The 18,926-nt window shown below is 35.7% G+C and overlaps 2 protein-coding genes across 7 annotated transcripts in view; both read right to left on the bottom strand.

Moving 5' to 3' along the window:
• Window positions 1-3,924: 3,924 nt before the first annotated feature.
• Window positions 3,925-14,397, bottom strand: LOC113060483 (transmembrane protein 229b). Of its 4 annotated transcripts, none has more exons than XM_026229416.1 (3): window positions 14,170-14,397; window positions 10,134-10,239; window positions 3,925-5,728 (listed from the first exon to the last, which is right to left on the bottom strand). In XM_026229416.1, exon 3 carries the CDS (start codon window positions 5,707-5,709, stop codon window positions 5,152-5,154), a length of 558 nt encoding a protein of 185 aa, XP_026085201.1. In that variant the 5' UTR covers window positions 5,710-5,728; window positions 10,134-10,239; window positions 14,170-14,397; the 3' UTR covers window positions 3,925-5,151. The 4 variants fall into 4 exon arrangements, with proteins under 4 accessions (XP_026085201.1, XP_026085203.1, XP_026085205.1 ...); XM_026229418.1 differs by lacking the exon at window positions 14,170-14,397 and adding an exon at window positions 10,914-11,242; XM_026229420.1 differs by lacking the exon at window positions 10,134-10,239.
• A 1,437-nt stretch (window positions 14,398-15,834) lies between these two features.
• Window positions 15,835-18,926, bottom strand: part of LOC113060484 (metastasis-associated protein MTA1-like) — a 42,828-nt gene continuing 39,736 nt past the window's right edge. For 2 of the 3 annotated variants that reach the window (XM_026229423.1, XM_026229421.1), the window contains exons 17-18: window positions 17,626-17,780; window positions 15,835-17,171 (exon numbers count right to left, since the gene is read on the bottom strand). In XM_026229423.1, the coding sequence (XP_026085208.1) occupies window positions 17,671-17,780 (110 nt within the window). In that variant the 3' untranslated portion in view covers window positions 15,835-17,171; window positions 17,626-17,670. The remainder of the gene's footprint in view (window positions 17,172-17,625; window positions 17,781-18,926) is intronic. The other variant, XM_026229422.1, reaches the window with a different exon arrangement.

The following is an 18,926-nucleotide window of genomic DNA, read 5'->3' on the forward strand; positions in this document are numbered from 1 at the left end:
CCTCTGTGTAACGTTATGCAAAGCTGAGTGGGAGATAAGCAATGGCCGTTTACATAACGGCAACAAGGAGCCATAGAGAGAGATATAGCTGTCCACTGTTTTTAAAAAACTGCCATAGGGAGCCACAAAGTACAGTCTTTGGTAGTCAAGTGGCTGTTTGTTTTGGCTTTAAAAAATTAGGCTATTAGCGAACAATTGCTAGCTACCAGGCTTCGTGAGGAGAAAAAAACCTGAAGGAGTCAGTAAGAAAATGAATATTTTACACTACATGCAAACCATAGATACCATTTTGTTTTGAAACCCAAGGTTAAGGCCACATTTACCCACTGAGTTAAGTAACATTTAACCATGAGTTATAATGGCCTGCTCCAGAGAACTGAATCAGTATACAATATTGAGTCAATTGACCATCAAGTCGCTAAAATGTAAACTAGTATACAAATTCTAAAATTCCCTACTGCATAAAAATGTATCAAAATCATGTTGGTATGAACGGTAAAATATCAAAGAGAATAACCCCGGATTATTTTTGCAACTTTTCCATGTTGCAAACCATAGCATCCTGTTTCCACTATACCCTCAAACCTATGTTGCATAGAGGTGACACATACATACAAAAATAATAATAATAATAACAACAATAATTCTGAAATGTTTTAAAAGTCAAACCAACACTGCAAAAAAATAAAAATAAAATTGAATTCATTTTTTCAAAATATCCTCTGTGATATTTCAGAGTAGAAGCTTCGGAATGACATGATAGTGAGCAAATCATGACAGGAGTATCATTTTGAGGTACATTACCCCTTTTAACTAAAGCCAAATATTATTACTCATATATATTTTGGTTAATATTCAATGGACGTTTCGGCAGATATGATTTATGAGATCACCTATTATATTATTCTCAATAACCTTTGTGTGTGTAATTTATTATAGACCGCCCAATTTATAACCTTGCTCCATTACTATCTTACTTTCACAGTGTAGCACGTGTCAGGATTTATATATATATGTGTGTGTGTGTGTGTGTGTGTGTGTGTAAAGCTAAGATAAAAAAAATCTAGTTGCTCTACTAGCCTGCAGTTAAAATGTTTTAAGTATAGGGATGAAGTGGTTAAAACACATCAGTCACATCCATTCGACATCTGTCTGTAATACCCCACCTGACATGAGCGCTGTTGTAAAGCAGGTTTCCTCTCATTCTATGTTTCATATGGAACATTTCCCCATTTCTGACCTGCTTTATGAATGGATCTGAGCACTGACACTCAGATCTATTCAACATGGGCTACTCTCGACACACCCCTCTAATGCAGCCTGAAGCCATCGTCTGCTCCCCTGCTCTCTGACAGCTTTGATGACTGACAGGCTTAAAGAATACTGAAGTGATCCTCCTCCCCACAGACTCAGTTCCCATGCAAGACACTTCATTTAACCAAAGCCCTCCTGGGCTGTTAGTCCTGGAGCAGTTTGAGCTGGAGTCTTCGATTGTGAGCCGCTTTATTGCTTCATTAAGTTGGGATGAATTCAGTGAAACAGCACTGAAATCAGACAGAGAGACACATCGAGAGGAAATAAAAGCTATTTATGCTTCACCTGCTTTTTAAAGGGTTAGGACCTTTCCATATTTGGAGCGTTGACAGATGATTGGTTGTGTTGATGCTGGAGGCGGAGTCTAGGTGTTTTTTTTATAAGTGCAGTGGCATCTTAGCAGACCACACCCACCTTATTCAGGTGAGCTCAGGCGTGCCATCACTGCAAACAAAGGCGATGAGAGAATTGTTACCTAATTGCAATTGAAGGATTTAAGGTGACGCATAATTGCCCTAGATAGCCGCAAGGGGTTTTTGAAAGAGTCCACAAAAAGACCAGGAAACTGGAGACAAGATAGCACATAGGTTGAAAAGCCTTTCAATGATATATGGTGACAAGGATCAAAATGCATAGGATTGAGTGACAAAAAGCAATCAGGTGTGTATGTCTGAAACTATATGAGCTGGTCAAATTGTACAAATTGTATAATCTGGCCTAAGGCTCTGGTCTATAGATCTAGCAAAACTAGCTAAATGGGCGAAAAATATCATGTTCATTGAAGGAACTCCAGATTCCAGCCATTGTAGGACACAAGCTGATGAGGATATGAGGTGTGGACCAGTCTGACACAGAAACACATGCACAGCTCACATAGGCCAAAGACACCATATTATACAAAAGATAACAAAACATACTGTGGTAACCTACGTTTATGATGGCCACTATACAACTGTGATAACTTGGTATTAGCAAATGCTGGAAACTGAAAAGCTTAAAGGAGGTCCCATAATAATTTATAATGATTTTAAATTCCTAATAGCTGTGGTAGCTCCGGTTTGCTAGCAGAAGCAAGTTACCTTCAACTTGATGGTAAAGGCGCCAAATCCATGTTCTGTAGTGGTGATACGCCGCCATCTAGTGGTCAAAAGACAACATCACATTCATGAATTGAATTGCGTTTAACTTGTGTAAAACGTTGATAAAGGTTCAACCGCTTATGAAATAAATTAAGTTTATTTTTTAGTTTTTTTAGTTTTTTTTTTAGATTTGAAGTGTCTGTGTGTGAAATGGTTCAACATTTTCTCATAAAATTTAAAGGCTATGATTTGTGTTATTGGGTGGCTGCCATGCTACAAATAATGAATAGATTTGAAAACGTTAAATGTTAATTGCAGTCATTTAAACCATAAATAAACAGCTTGTGAACAGTCATGTAATGTTATTTTCCTAAAAAAAAAGACAACAATTTGGAGCGTTGGAGGCCCACATTAACCTGTAACGTTAGAGGGGACTGTACAAATGTTTTCCATATGGGACTTGCGACGTCACTCCCCAGATAACATACATACGTCTGCAAGATGTCTTTTAAAGATGGCTTCATCTGGAAAGCATCTGCTGTGTATAAACTTCTGATAGATGTTTCTGAGATGTCAGATTCGCATACATTCTAAACCACATCTTACAGATATCTTCTAAATGTCTAATTGACATCTGATAGATGTATTGCAGATGAGCAAACTCTCAACAAATGTTTTTGCTGATGTAAATGCAGGCGTCAAACAGATGTCTTCACGATGTACCTGTGCTTTCAGGGTGGATTCAGTTGTTCACTTTTCCTTGGTAAAGTCCCTACAAATGGTGTCCCCTTCTCAAAGTGAGGTGGTGCATTATGGGATCAAATGAGCACATTTGGCTGCATCTGAAAACCTAGGCTGCTGACCTGCTGCTTCATCAGGATTGGGGGATATCAAAGGCAGTGAAGGATTGATATCTGCCTTCAAAAATCGATCAGACAAAGGCATCTCAGGAGACAGGAAGTGACATTGCCTTCATGGCTTCCTACCTTGAAATGTGTCCTCCGAAGACTGCATTTTTCCAGTTTTCGGATGCAGCCATAATGCCTACTATAGGTTTCAGACACCTCCTCTGGACACCTAACCCTCAAGTTGAGCACTATTAAAGGAAATAAACACACATATTGCATATCGAAAATATACTATATAATGTATCCAACCTAACTGACACTGTAACACTTCGGTCATCGACCAGGCCATCTTCTCCTAAATTCTACTTGCATGAGAAGGATCGCTTTCATGACTTTTAACACTGAGACTATATGTGATAATCATTAACAATCATCTACTTTTTATAGCGCACCAAAGGGACAGGCGTGCAAAACGCTGACATTACAATAAACTTCAGAGCTGCACAGCTACACTATCAAAGCTATGAAAATAACATTTGATATTTTAATTGCAACTTTTGTATAAGGTTGAGATAAAGACTACACAGATCTCTTCAATTAAAAAAAAATTATAACCAATAAAATTGAGGGGAAACTAGACAGGGCTTTCATTCAAAAATTTTAGCTTTAATGCATTTTTTTTTTTTTGGTCAGGAACAACATAACCAATACAACAAACAATTCTGGCAAATCAATAACCTGAAATTGTAGCCATGCGGGTAATACCAAGGTAATGTTGGCATTTTAAATAATTTGCCCCAATATTTCTGTTAATCTTCATCCGTTGCTTCACTAGAGACGGAGATTAAATCATTAACAGTGACGTACCTGAGGTCAGTGAACCTACATACAAGATGCCTTTATTGTGACTATCGTCAGATCCCTTGAAGCAATTCAATGAGAATCTAGCACCAGTTCATCAACACATATACAGCAATAACTCATTCTCTCCAGTGAAAACACAGGAAACGGTGATGTTTTTACGGTTTCAGTACTGAGCACCAGGACTCTATATATTTAAAGACAATACAGTCCTCCTTTGGGTCTTCATCTCCATGAGAAAAATGAACAAAGAAATAAAAATGAGGAAATAAATTGTACACAGCATCTAAGATCAGTCTGAATATGACAAGATCTTCTGGAAGACAACTTTCATGCATGTTCAAGCACTGTTATTTTTTGATGAATTAAAAAAAAACACCAAATTCAAGTAAAAGGCATTACCTTAGGTTATACAGTATATATATATACAATACATTTTTTGTAGATTATCATGACAATCCATAACTACATTTTAGATATTAATAAATAACAAAAACTAACATTCGAAAGGTAAGACATCCTAACAGTTATTTGCTTTGCTACTATATATATATATATATATATATATATGGACACTGTTTATAATCTAAAAGGACTTGCTTTTTTAAAAGCATGTGATATATATCTTTTCATCTCTCTACAAGTGATGTGTTTGTGTTCCTGTATATATTGGATGAGGGATCACTAGTTATTTTGTTTGTCCCCTCCCAGAGTGTCGGAGTGGATGGACTGGTTTGGGAGGAACAGTATTGTGGTAGAGATGGAGAGTTAATTCTCATTATACCATCAGGCATCACTCCTACTAACAAACTTTGAACCTAACAGCTACTCACCCAAAATGAGGGCAGTAAACGTTGAGCACTGAGGTGAGAAATGAACGTCCCTCCACATGAGTAAATAACACCGACTGGATGATAAATCATAAAGTTCTTCACACTTGTGCAACAGTCCAAGCGACTCTTTCCCTGGAAGCAGCTGGGAGAGAGACTGAGAGATGTGCGGATAGAGTCATGGGTGATGGGAGCTTTGAAAACGTGTTGACAACATCTTCAGTCCACCTTCACATAACCGTTTGTGCTGGTGGCCCCTGCTCTGGCATCTCGTCCTCGTTGCCCTCCGCCTGTTTCCGACCGATCTTCAGCTTGGCTGGGATCAGCAGCCTCGTCGAAGCGCAACCTAAGCGTGTTGCGTATCACCAGGCGCTCTACAATAAAGGAAGCGCAGAACCATGGCACAGCGTACTCTGCTGTAATCAGGCCCATGAAGTTATATTTAAACTCTGAGTAATCCCATGGACAGGCGTTGAACTGCTGTAGCAGCAAACCCGTGCCAAACTCCCACAGGTATGTCCACAGTGTGTAAATGATGCAGCGGAGCAGCACATTGCAGCGGTCCCGCAGACAAATGTACATGCGCTCTACGATCAGGATGCAGGTTCCGTAGATGAAGAGCGCCCACACGCTGGTCACGCCAGGAAACTTCCAGTTGCAGTTCACCACAAACTCCCAGGCTGCTGTGAACATGACTTCACAGAAGTAACCGTGGATGGCGTACAAGTACCATCGAGAGAGGGCCGTAAGGGGCTCAGGGGTCACTGTGGTTGCCATGATGACTATCTTCCTTTTACTTTGGAGTTAATAGGCATCAGGAAGTAAAAAGAAAAAAAAAAGTGTGTTATAAATCCACATTGCAGCATAGGCTATGTTCTGAATGGAATACTAGCATACTGCATTCTACGCAGTGGACAGTGTAAACTGCCTATTGTTTTTCAAAATAGTAAAACAGCAGTCCACAACCTACAGGTGCCATCTTTGGTTATAGGCACAGGGTTTTTTTTTTTGTTGACAAATTACCTTGGCAAATCTTAACTTATGGCTCTGGAGCTGCAGTTAAATAACATCATGAAATGCAGAAAACTGGCTAGTGATACCACAATTATTTAGCTTAATTAGCTTAATTAAATGATTAAAAAAATACTTTAAAAATGACCACTGGTAAAATATCTGCTTTAAAAAATTGAAATATTTCCTATTTATACGTTGCTAGCAAAACATTTTATGAAAGAAAGTTATGGTATCTATCAATACTGGCAAATGGAGTTATGCAATTTTTAAAAAATGTCTTAGCCTTTGAATGTGAAATATGTTTAAAAAATGTTCAAAATTCTGCCGATATTACTTCCAGTTTAATTATCACATGGAAATGGAACTGAGTGCATTACATTTTAGGATACAGTATTTTACATAGGGTGTTCTGTTGGCAAATCTGGGCCAAATAGTAAGCCCTTTGGGTAATTTGTGCATATAGAACAGGGGTGGTGAACTCCGGTCCTGGAGAGCTGCAGCCCTGCAGAGTTCAGCTCCAAAACTAATTAAAACTCAAATGCCTGTAGCTTTCTAGTAATCCTTCAGACCTTGATTAGCTTGTTCAGGTGTGTTTGATTAGAGTTAAAGCAAAACTCTGCAGGGCTGCGGCTTTCACGTTCACCACCTCTGATAGAGAAAATCAGCATTTGGAACCCAATTTACACTACCTTTCAAAAGTTTGGGGTTAGATAATTTTTTTTTTTTTTTTTTTTTTTTGGAAGAAATGTATACTTTTCAGCATGGATGCACTGAAATGTTCAAACAAATCAATATATATATATATATATATATATATATATATATATATATATATATATATATATATATATATATATATATATATCCCTACTGTTTTAAACATTGATAATAATAAGAAGTGATTCTTGAGCAGCAAATCATCATATTAAAATGATTTCTGAAGGATCATGTGACACTGAAGACTATAATGGTTGCTGAAAAATCAGCTTTTCCATTATAGGAATACATTTTTTTATATATATTTTAAAATATATTAAAATAGAAGGCACCTATTTTATATTGTGATATTATTTTTAAACGGGTCATTTGATGTTGCTAAAAATAACTTTATTTTGTGTATTTGGTGTAATGCATTGTGTTTATGCAGTTTAAGGTTCAAAATACCCATTTTACATATAATGTACATTACTGTTTCTCCTCTATGCTCCAACTTTCTTAAATGCATAATTTTTATTGAAAACTCATCGATCTGAAAAGCAAGGTATGCTCTGATTGGCCAGTGCATTGTGATTGGTCCAGCGTTAATTTTGACATGGCTGGGTTTTATTTTTAGTCTTAGTCTTTATCTTGAGACAAAAATGCTTAATAGTCTTAATAGTCACATTTTAGTCATATGAGTCTTATATAGTTTTAGTCTAGTTTTAATCTACAAAAAGTAATTGAATTTTTTGTAAAATTTTAGTCATTACTTTTAGTTAAAGGTACAGTTTGTAAGACCTGCCACTAGAGGGTGCACTATCAAAACAATAACAATTGTGTGGTTTGATGCCGCTAAAAAGGAGCATAGAGTGATGGGATTTTTTGTCTTCTACCCAACCGCTGACAGCCATCAAATCAGATGGAAACATAAATTATGGATTTAACGCGAGTTCAACAATTTGCGCGAGTAGATTACATACAAAGTCAATGCAAAGACGCGATCAGACTGGATCAGACGCATCCTCGCACGGGTCTATAGACGCAATCCCCCGAGTTTTGTCGTGTATGCCCCATTATACTAATCTTGTTGATCGTTATAATAGCATATGTTTTACTGTAAAGATACGAATCAAAACAACTCACATGTCGAGTAATACACAAGCGAGATCGGCATCTCTTTCTAGTTGAAGTTTGTCGCGAAGCTACGTCCGCATTTGTCCACAATACTGTTTGTATTGTGGTTTCTACATCTGATACAGTAGGTGGCGGTATGCACCTGATAAGCCATGGTTGCAATCTGCCATAAAACTAAAAAGAAGAAGAAGAAGAAGAACTAATGTCATTGACAGGCGACTGCACTGCCCTGTGTCACTGTTTAGAATGAGAATTTTCTCATGATTTACAAGTAGTTAAAAACCTTATGGATATTGTTAGTAATCAGCTGGACAAAATATATACCACTAGCCTAGTGGTTTTTGGATATTTTACAGCAAATATCTTACAAATTGTACCTTTAAGCTGCAGTTACCAATATTTATTTTGGTAGTTATTTTCTATGTCTTAAAACAAAATAGTCATTAATTCTTCTCTCTTTAGACCAAATCAATTACGCTAATGATCAATTTGAATCAAGGATTGAATTTGGAAAAATTTGAATAAATTAAGACAATTTTCATTTTTGGGTGAACTATCCATTTTTAACAGTACTGAAAAGGGAGCAACTTTCATATATAATATATTTCATATATATAATTCATATATTTTTTTTAAAGAAGCAGGATAAGACAATAAGACAAATATGAAACAAACTAATTTTTCAGATACAGCAGGTTTACTTTACCCTTGTGCTGCATTACGGACATTTTTGGTCATTTGCAGTTAAATTTGGTTGTTTTAATGCAAATGGTATGTCATTTGGCAAAATTGTGACTTTTTGGATAAATACATTTTTTTTTATCCCATTTTGCAAAATATGTAAAATATGTAAATATTTACTTAACATCTTTTTTTGGTTAACATTATAATTACACGGATAGGTAGGAATGCTGTCCCTTTAGGACGGAAGGCAGGCAATACTGACACACATTCAGTTTTCACTAGTGATGGGAAGTTCTGATAATTTCACAGACGCTGAACTTTTATTATCATTCAGCAAAATGAACCAATCTTTTTTCGAGTCATTTCATTCATTTCGTTCATTTTTATCAAAATATAATTAAAATGTTACGTGTTCCCTAACATGTCTACTAGTACTTATGCAAATGTTGATCACATTACAAACAATAAAAAACTATAAGGCTATTAAAAATTGAGAAGATTATTTCATTTCATCTTGGTCTTCAGTCTATGATTTGCTCACCTCTGCTTGCCGTTATGCAAATCTTCCCCCATCATGACATAGTCGTGTGGGGGTGTGTTTAAAGGAGGCGTTTTAGTAGGGTGTGGAGTCTTAACTTTTATAAAAAATATCTCTTTTGGGTTTGAGACTTTAGTCTTTGCAACATTAGGGATCTTATTTATTCATGAACAGCTTGTTACACTCCAAAGAGGAAGGAAAACTTGTAATCGCATCATTTTACTGTTTTTATTGTATTTTTGAACAAAATAATACTTTGTTGAGTGTAAGAGACTTCATATCAGAAATCATATCAGGACCTAGCCTTTCAACAGTAGGTCTTTTTATATTTGCAGAAATTATTAGAGTAGTATACTATTCCAAACATAGTCAACAAAATAAAAATGTTGCATGAAAACACACAGTAACAGCATCTACAATGTACTTTTAATAAATGCCAGGATATAATCTCAAGGAGCATATGAGCTGGATTCATGAACAGGGGTCACTTTCAGACACGAGAGAAAAATAACTGAGCCAATTTACATGAGCCATCAACACTTTCAACTGTCTTCTGCTGTAAATCCAAGTTCATACACATACACACACACACACACACCTCACACACACATCTTAAAGAGAATCATGTGTCAGAGGGCTTCTGAAGGGCTTAAAGTCCTAAAACAGCTCATCTGTGTACAACCAACATCACAATGAAACTATAGAGGCCGGTCAATTCTAAGGCAATTATGACTGTTTTGATATTCAGTTGCTGCTGAAGATGTGTGTGAAACTGAATTAGAGGAGAATGTGATCTCATTATGGCCTATCAATTACACTTTGGTTACTTGCCATTTTGCAGATGTTTTTTTCTCAGCCAAAGCTGCTTAGAGTGGGCTAATAGTAGGGACAGTCATCCGGGAACACATGGAGGTTAAGTGTCTTGCTCCAAGGGCATCATGGGAACTCAAGTCACTCTATAATTCACACCTCTACAAAGTGTACAATGACATTAAAAATAGATCTGCTAAGACTATTTGAAAAACAAAAACTAATATAGCCCGTGCTATGATTAAACTAGACCTAGGATTCATTGAATGGAGAGAGAAACAAACAAGAAATGGAATTAATGGGGGGTGATATTTTACTCAACCTGCTGTCTGACAGTCTCACTGTCCACACTCCACACTGTCAGGGTCCAAAGAGAGCAGTTCTTCTCAGCGTTGCTGCCAATGCTAATGTGGTACTCATGTACTAAACTGAAAAAAATGGGGAAGAAAAGAAAGAAAGAGAGTCCTGTTAAATTTAGTTGAGTATTAGCTTTGTTATAAAGGAATGTTAAAAGTGCAAAACAAGTTAATGAAATGCTGTCCATGACCACAGCTATTCATTTTAACGTGCCCCTAAAGTCAAACAATATTTATGTTTCCAGTAATACAACAGAAGTCTATAGGACACGATGTTCTATCATATGTGCTAAAATAACATTTCTGATTTCTTGTTCATTACGATTTTTGTAAATAGTATGATGCATTTTTTTTTTCAGAATTTCTTAAGAATTTTTTTTTTTACATTAATATGATTGCATTATTGTTTTTACTATATTGTTATTGTATCATTTAAACAATACTGTTAATAGACATTGTTTTGTCTATTATTAATCAAAAACTAAAAAAAGAGATTAAAAAAAACACTTAATTTGAAAAACAATTTTTGCATTTTATACTTGGAAGCTCCATGAGAGTGCAGCACACACTGCTAAAGGCTAATATCCTGCACTCTAATGGAAAGACCATTATAAATTATTAATCTATGCTTTGAGATGAGACAGCTCTTGTGCCACAATGGAAGACACAAGTGCTCAGTCATAGAGGCATTACCAATAGTTTGATAGGAGCCCAATGTACAGTAAGTTACAGTCTTTGCATGTTACCTGTTTACTGGCCTTGCAGTCAGCATTGCTATTGATCGCCTCCTGTCAAACCTCATCTACCTGAACAGACCAGTCACTGCAGACAGCCTGGCCATCATTATACCACTCAGACATGCAAGCTCAGCTGCACAGAGCAGCTTCAAAGCAGAAAGACAAGTGAAAGTGCTTGTTTATGTGACAGTGGATGATAAAAATTTGAATTTGTCTTGTAGTGAGGACATGAAAAGGAAGTTCATATATGCACTGTATAGCGCATCCAAAACCCAAAGCATTCCTTTTAGTGTGGTTACTGTTAACTAAAATGATTAAAAATCATTTAAAAAATAAAACAAAATAAAATTACATTTGGTAACACTTTAGATTAGGGAACACATATTCACAAAGAGTCAATCAATTTACATATAAAATATTGGTCACAATTTTCTAAACAATAAGAGTATAGTGCATCTACTAATAATTAGACATAAATCGTTTTTTACCAATGCAAATAAGTTTAAGATGAAGCATTGCGATACAAATGCCAACGTGTATTTGATGTACACTTTTTAAAATCAATACATCACAACGTTAACATTTATGCTGATGCGAATCGGTGAATCTTACCATCCCTACTATAACAGGATATAAATAATGCTAATTCCTTTAAGAAGACACAGAAGGACAGCTTGAACATTTTACAAAATATCTCCTTTTGTGTTCCATGGAACATAAATAATGGCATAAAAACTTTTTGCATTTTTCGGCGAGTCCATTTGAGTTCTACAGGAATTTCAGACATAAAAAAGGCTACAGTATAATTTTTTTTTTGTTTGTTATTCCCACTGTCCTTCTTTTTTCAGTATCGTTCACACACCTGCCAAAAGAACAAAGCCATATCAATTGCAGGGACAATATACTGTAAATTCCTCTTTTGACGCACTGGAATGACCGGCTCTGATGCATTCTTATTGACACTATTTCTAAAGGTGACTGATGAGAGCTCTGGTCTCTTGCCATGAGTTCAATCCACCGTGCACAAATATAAATGGCAATGGATCAATAGCACACACAGCTCAGTTACTCTAGATATCACCTTGGCTCCAGCTCGCACACAGCCTTCATTCTTCTCCTGAGGTACGAGCAGAGCTGCTGAGGAGACTCCAAAGGGCTTCTAAAAGATGATCATGTTTCAGATGGAGGCAGAACTCGTTTCATTAAATTCTTCAGCATGAGATGGACAATTCATACTGAGTTTCACTCATCAGTGTTAATGAGGCACAAATTAAACAAAATGCTAAACAATAGTAGTTAAAAGCTTTAGTAATAACGAGTGGCTAAATAATAACAGACTCATAATTATTGGTTGACTGTGTTTTTCAGTGGCAGGTGTCAATACTAACATAACATTATATGTAGTAATAATAATAATAATAATATGTGTGTGGGTGGGGGGTAGAGAGAAATAAGCAAAATTGTAGACATTAAATAGGGCTAAAAATTGATTAATTGTGATTATTCTATTTCAAAATGAAAGTTTGTGTTTACATGTATTATATATAAATATATATATATATGTGTATTAATTTATACATACATGTATATGCTGTCTAGAACTACCCATAAAATCTTCCCTAGCATTATTAAGTGATTAAAATATAATAAATATATATTTTTAAAGGATTGAAAAGTACTGTAGCGCTACCAATAATTCAGCATTGTTATTGTTAACTAATTAATTTTGTTAACTAATAAATATTTTCTGTTATTGGAAATTAAATTTAATTAATTTTTTATTTATTAAATTAAATATTAAATGGAAAATTGAAATGAAAAAAAGGCTGCCTTTGCAATTCATTGAAATAAAATGCTTTTAAAATTAATTAAATTACTCAAGACTAAAATTAAAATAGAGGTAAATAGAGTATTTAAACACAAAACTAAGACCACTAACATTTTTATTAAAACTGAAAAGTAAATTAATAATTTCAAAATATTAATAAATACTATTATAAGTGTATAAATAATACTAAAATAATACTTTCACTCTACCATGCTAGTTTGATATGGTCTGGCTCCAGCTGTAAAACATATCTCAGGGAGGGCCACGCTCATGTTTAGGTGGATCAGGACCACCCAGTCCCGCTCCGCAATCGGGCCTGTTATATACTTTATACTTCAAGTGATTATGAAGCAGTCCAAGAGCTTATCCTTTTCAGTTTGTTCCCCCGGCAGGACCACAAGTATGTCCCCGACCCATATGGGTCAGCACCAAGAGATTAAAAACTTCTGAGCCTTAATACAGAGGGTTTGTCACATAACAGCACCAAGCCACAGTGATGCTGACAAAGACTGACACGGAAAGACTTCTTTGATTCCGACATGAAGAATAATGACGAACCAACATTTAAGCTACCATAATTACACGTCTTATTTTGAGAGTCAAGACTGAGATGTGGGCAAGTGAAACCTGCGAGTGGATCTGATCTGCCACACTGAACTCCAAATCCCCAGTTTTAATCAAGTAAGCTTTAAGTGTCTTTGATCTGGGGCTTCAGCTTAGCGGTCTGAAATATGAGGACAGAGTCAGCGTAGTAAATATTGACCCATCCAGACTATCCCGGAACGACCTCTTAAAGGGCACGTATCATATTTATATACGCTTAACCGTACTGTACACAGTACATATTAGGTGACTGAGATGGAAGAAGTGAGAAGCCAGCGCTAAAGGTTGTTTATTGACTTGATTTAGCACCTCGTGTATGTTGACGTTCAAAAGAATTGTTAGGGATATGTAAATCTGAGGGTTTTTCGTGTGAGACTGAATAAACCGCAGTCGTGACAGCAGCAGCGCAGGCCTCCATGACAACCGAGCCCTGCAGCGCTGCGTCGCCTGCGCAGACACAACAACACAGTCTGATTTATACCTGCACGGACTTTAAGCTCCTCATTATAGTGACAAACATTGAATAAAGTTCCCTGTTGCTCCCGTATATGAAAACATACAATGATATAGGCAGGTGAAACATCGCAATTGCTCAAACTTAAGTTCGTTCGTAATTAAGGGATGAAGTGCGCGATGGAGAAGGCAGCGTTGACTTCCTCCTTCGCCTGTTTAGGTGATAACAGTCCGTTAAACAGCGAGCAGGTGGCCGAGAAAACGTTCAGAAAGGTGCAGTGAATGATACCGGTGTAGTTCGTGTGAACTGTGGGATGACCGATGCTGGAAATCCGAACAGGTTTAATGAAACATCCTAAAAGCCTGCGAGACTTAACGTACCTTATTATTGTGCCGCCGCTGTAGATATGGAGAAGCCGGGCCTCATTTCGGAAGAATTAAACAGAAAATCGCTGCACCGGTTGTCTCTCAGAGTACATTTGTAGCCGGCTCTCGCTGCTGTCCGGTGATAACTGACATATTTTACTTCACTGCAGCAGTACAGCACACACTCACACACCGGCTCCGTCTCAAAACACAGCGAGCTGCCTACCTAGTGGCGACGTCCGATTCGGCATCGAATCATTCTTTTGATTCGGATCTCTGTGATGAACTGGTTGAATCGGTTCACTAAACTAGTCTTCGTGAATCCGACTCAACTGAATCATGAGTCGTCTCATTCGAGCATGCTTGATTCGATTCGCAATGAGCCGGAGAGATCAGAAGATTCGACTGTAAAACGGCAATAACCAAACTATTTTTTTAGCAGTAATATCAACACACATACGAAACAAACATAGTTTTATTAGCATTTTATTAAAACGTGCAAAATCTTTTCACCCATTTATGTAAAGTATTGTTGTAATTTGTACATATAAACAATTTACATTGTAAAATGTAAAATACATTTAGGACCTAAACTGCTTTTTAGGAGCTGAATACTGAACTGGAAAAAAAAAAAAAAGAACACCGCTATTAATAAAAACCATTAACGGAATTGTACCTACATTCTAGAACACGTGACAACGTCATATTTCAAATAAACAGTTCGATTTACACATACATACATATATAAACTGTTTGAATTGTTTTAGGAAAACACAGACGTAGTACTTTTCGCCTTAATGGGAACATGCCATCAGTGGATCTGAGCTCTTTTTTTTCCTCAGTAGACTGTCTAGGTTTGAAGTTCACTAGATTTAAAGACACACTCATATCAAGTGTCCACTATTAACTGTTTCACTGCTGTTTTCATCTTCAGCGTCAGTCTTGTGTTATAATACATATGAGCCCCATGACATATTGATGCCATTATCCTTTATACAGTATGTTAATATGGTAAAAATGAACCACAGGCAAAATTTAAATATTGTGTCCGAGGGTATAAGATCAGAATACAGCCGGTGGGGACAAGTTTTGTTGGGTCAAAGACGAGACCATGTCCTTAACCAATTGATGTCTTATCTTAATTTTATGTTGCACTTCTTCCTCTTTCATGTTACACATGACATGAATTCGACTGCACTAGAAAAAAAAATCGGCTGAGAGCCCATGCAACTGGACACAAGGCACTGCAAATGTAAAACTCATAGACAGCACCGATTGTGTGGCAGTTATATAATAAAAATCACAGGTGCATATCAATATCACAATTAAGTTGAATTAACACATTTAGTATGAGGCGTCTTATATTAAAATCCTGGACTTTACTTACAGCTATAAACATAAATGCCCTGTGGCTGCTGGACCATAATCTTTTCTAGAAAATATAACCTCACTTAATAGGACAGTTCACCCAAATCTGAAAGTTCTGTCATCATTTACTCATGTCATACCAAACCTGTAGAACCAAAAGAGAGGTGTTTTAAGGAATGTTGATAACCAAATGTTTGGTACCATTGACTTTCACTGTATGGACAAAAAACACTGAAATGGTTTCTTAAAATATCTTTTATATTCCACAGAAACAAACACAGGTCATACAGGTTTTGAACAACATGAGAGTGATTAAACAACAGCTTTTTATTTTTGGACTAAATATCCCTTTAATAACAAATGAAAGACATTAAAATACTGTTTGCTTGATATCTGTGGTGTCATTTTTCCTCCCCATCACAATTGACTCCAAATATCCGTCTCTTTTATAAGGAATGAAAGTATACTCTACCGTTTCGGTTTTAGATATGATGGCAGTTCATGAAAACATGTCTATAAAAATATCATTCCCCAGCTGTTGTCCAAAAATACATCCTTTAAACCGCTAAGCTCAGTATCTTTGGTTGCAAGTGTCAAATCATACATTACTGGTTTACAAAGTCAGTCTGTTGTAGGTGTATACATCCTTGTCATTTTAAGATTTAAAAAAAAGTGTTCGATGAGTGTGCGAAGCTCTGCGTTGGCCTAAAGATATCAATATTTGATAAGCCAGCTGCAGAGTAAACTGGGTTGTATGTATCACATATCCCCTGGCCTGAAGCAGCGTGCATACGTGAGGAATAACTCACAAACCACACTCTGGTACAAGCTGATTCTTAAGAAGATGTATCATTGTATTAACAGGGTAGTACCTTTCCAGAGTTCCCATCACCTCTCTATATATATGCAAGAGAGAGCTAGGGAGGTTTCATTACAAAAAGACATTTCAAAGAATACGCTGTGTATGGCAAATCCATTACAACAAGCTTTGATAACCACCAAAGGCCCAAAATGCGCCACTGTACAATAACGACTCCCTCCTGTTTTCATTTACATATTCACAAAAGAGAAATTACATACAGGAGCAGTTGCAATACTCCTCAAAAAGGTAGAAAAAGAACGTTCTGTTGTCTTTCTGAATAATTTAAACCACTGTGGCAGGATGGGCTAACAGAACCGGAGAACACAAGCATCCAATTGAAGAGAAACAGACGTCATATAGTCCTTCACATCGACTCGGAGCAGACATGTAACAAAACGATGCAAAAGACAAAAATGACAGTCCGCCCCACCTTTACATTATGATTTGGAAGGAAGTTTTTTTTTTTCATGAAACATTTTCTCAAGTCGTTAAAAAGAAAATGGTTATACTTGATAAAAAAAAAAAAAAAAAAAGAATAGTAATAATAATTGTAATAATTATAATTACAAAGACAGAAGTAACAGCTGATGGTAAATAATAATAGTAATCAGTCCTGTACAATCAGGTCAGTCCTGCGATTGGCCACAGGCTGATATGTCAGGGCTTTGCAGTCATTTCAATGGCTTCAGCTGTAAAAATGGGCCGCCTGGACAGAGCTTTCTGACCGCAGATCCGTTCTTAGGTCCATCAGTCGCTGAGAGCTGAAAAAAAAAATCGCTCGAGTCACCTGAAAATCAAGCATTAAAGAGATGCTGTCAGAGTTTGTAATAGCACACAAGACTTAGGTTTTTGCTTTTGTAATAAAAACATACATTTATAGTATTACAAATAATACAATGACATAAGCTATTTACAGTATTTAAACTTACACCTGAAAGTTACACATTCAAAATTTTTGTTAATATCCCTATTCGGAATGAAAAAAGAAAAAGGCCAGAGAAGATCACATTTAGGAGTATTTTTAAGGAGTAAGAGGAGTACTGTTTAAAAGTTTGGGGATGGTTAGATTGTGTTATTTAAAAAAAAAAAAAAAAAAAAGTGTATATAAATATTTGATATTTGCTTCGGATGGAAAGTTTTTGGTGTTAGATTTTTAAGATTTAAAGCTCAAATGTATTAAATGATCTACAAATTGTACCCGTTGAGAAAATGTGCATTTGAAAAGTTCAGGAGAGCTGTACCTGCTCATCTGCTCAGAGTGTAGCAGTCCGTTGTCAAAGCAGAGGTCAGTCCAGCTCATGAACCTCATCCTGCAGGCCAGAGGGAGTTCGACATGCTTCAGACACCCTCTTGGCCATTATTTCCCACTGAGGAGCCAGAACTTTGGGTTTGGACCCTGACGCACATAAAGAGAGAAAAAGAGGAGATGAATCCATCTAAAAATTGTAACATTTATAAATAAACAATTTACAAAAAAAAATTACACACACACACACATATATACACACACCATTTTAAGTACATATATTTGTATTTTTTTGATGAATATTCAATATTATGTGCATTTGTAAATACTAAAAGCAACAGCTGAAAACTCCTCTCTTTTGTCAACATTTGACTGTATCCTTTGCTTTCTCTTTCCTCAATCCCTTTCTGTCCAGCATGTTCTAATCTGAACAATGTCTGAAACCTCAAATTACAAGCACTTCCTGTGTTTATTTTTTTATCTTTATGATGAATCTGCTGTTTTCCGCAAATGTAAGTTTCTTTGGATAAAAGCGTATTCTAATTGAATAAATATACTAATTATGATAAAGTAGATAGTCATCTTATACACGTTGTTAAATGAAAAAAAAAATTTGCAACTTGTCAAACATTTTGCAATTGTCCAAGTTTTATTTACATATAAATAAAATACATACTATATGTACATATATTTGTACTGTGAATATAACAGTCTCAGTATGTTAAGAAACAAGATAAACTCTTCTATACATGTTGCTAAAAAGTATTTGCATATATTTTTTTATTTTACATCAAAACACACACACACACACACACACATATACTGTATATATATAGTGCATACATATACATACATTTGTTTTGTGAACTGCATATTAAATATGGTGCATTTCTAAATATTAATTGTGATAAAAGAGGAGATAAATTCATCTATATGTTAGTAAAATTTATTTGCAACTAACTGCCAAAACAAATACATAAAATGTTATATTTATATAAAAATAAAATGCATATACTACAATATGAACATATATTTGTATTTTGGTTTTTAATAAGAGGAGATAAATCCCTCTATACAGATCACTAAAAACTATTTGAAACTACTTATCAAAAGACATGTTTATTTACATAGAATTTGAATAAATTGTATAATATGAACATACATTTGTGTTGTATATTAAATATTTGGCAACTGCAAATATTAATTGTGCTAGAAGAGATGCATCCTAATTATAATATAATATAGAGTACAGTACAGTACACTATAGTATAGAATGGTATAATATAATATGATATA

Source organism: Carassius auratus, chromosome 42 (assembly GCF_003368295.1).
Source record: "Carassius auratus strain Wakin chromosome 42, ASM336829v1, whole genome shotgun sequence".
NCBI classification, from domain to species: domain Eukaryota; kingdom Metazoa; phylum Chordata; class Actinopteri; order Cypriniformes; family Cyprinidae; genus Carassius; species Carassius auratus.

What these genes read in the sequence shown, in the direction of transcription:
- LOC113060483 (XM_026229420.1), bottom strand. Translation starts at nt 5,709, where the DNA reads ATGGCAACCACAGTGACCCCTGAGCCCCTTACGGCCCTCTCTCGATGG.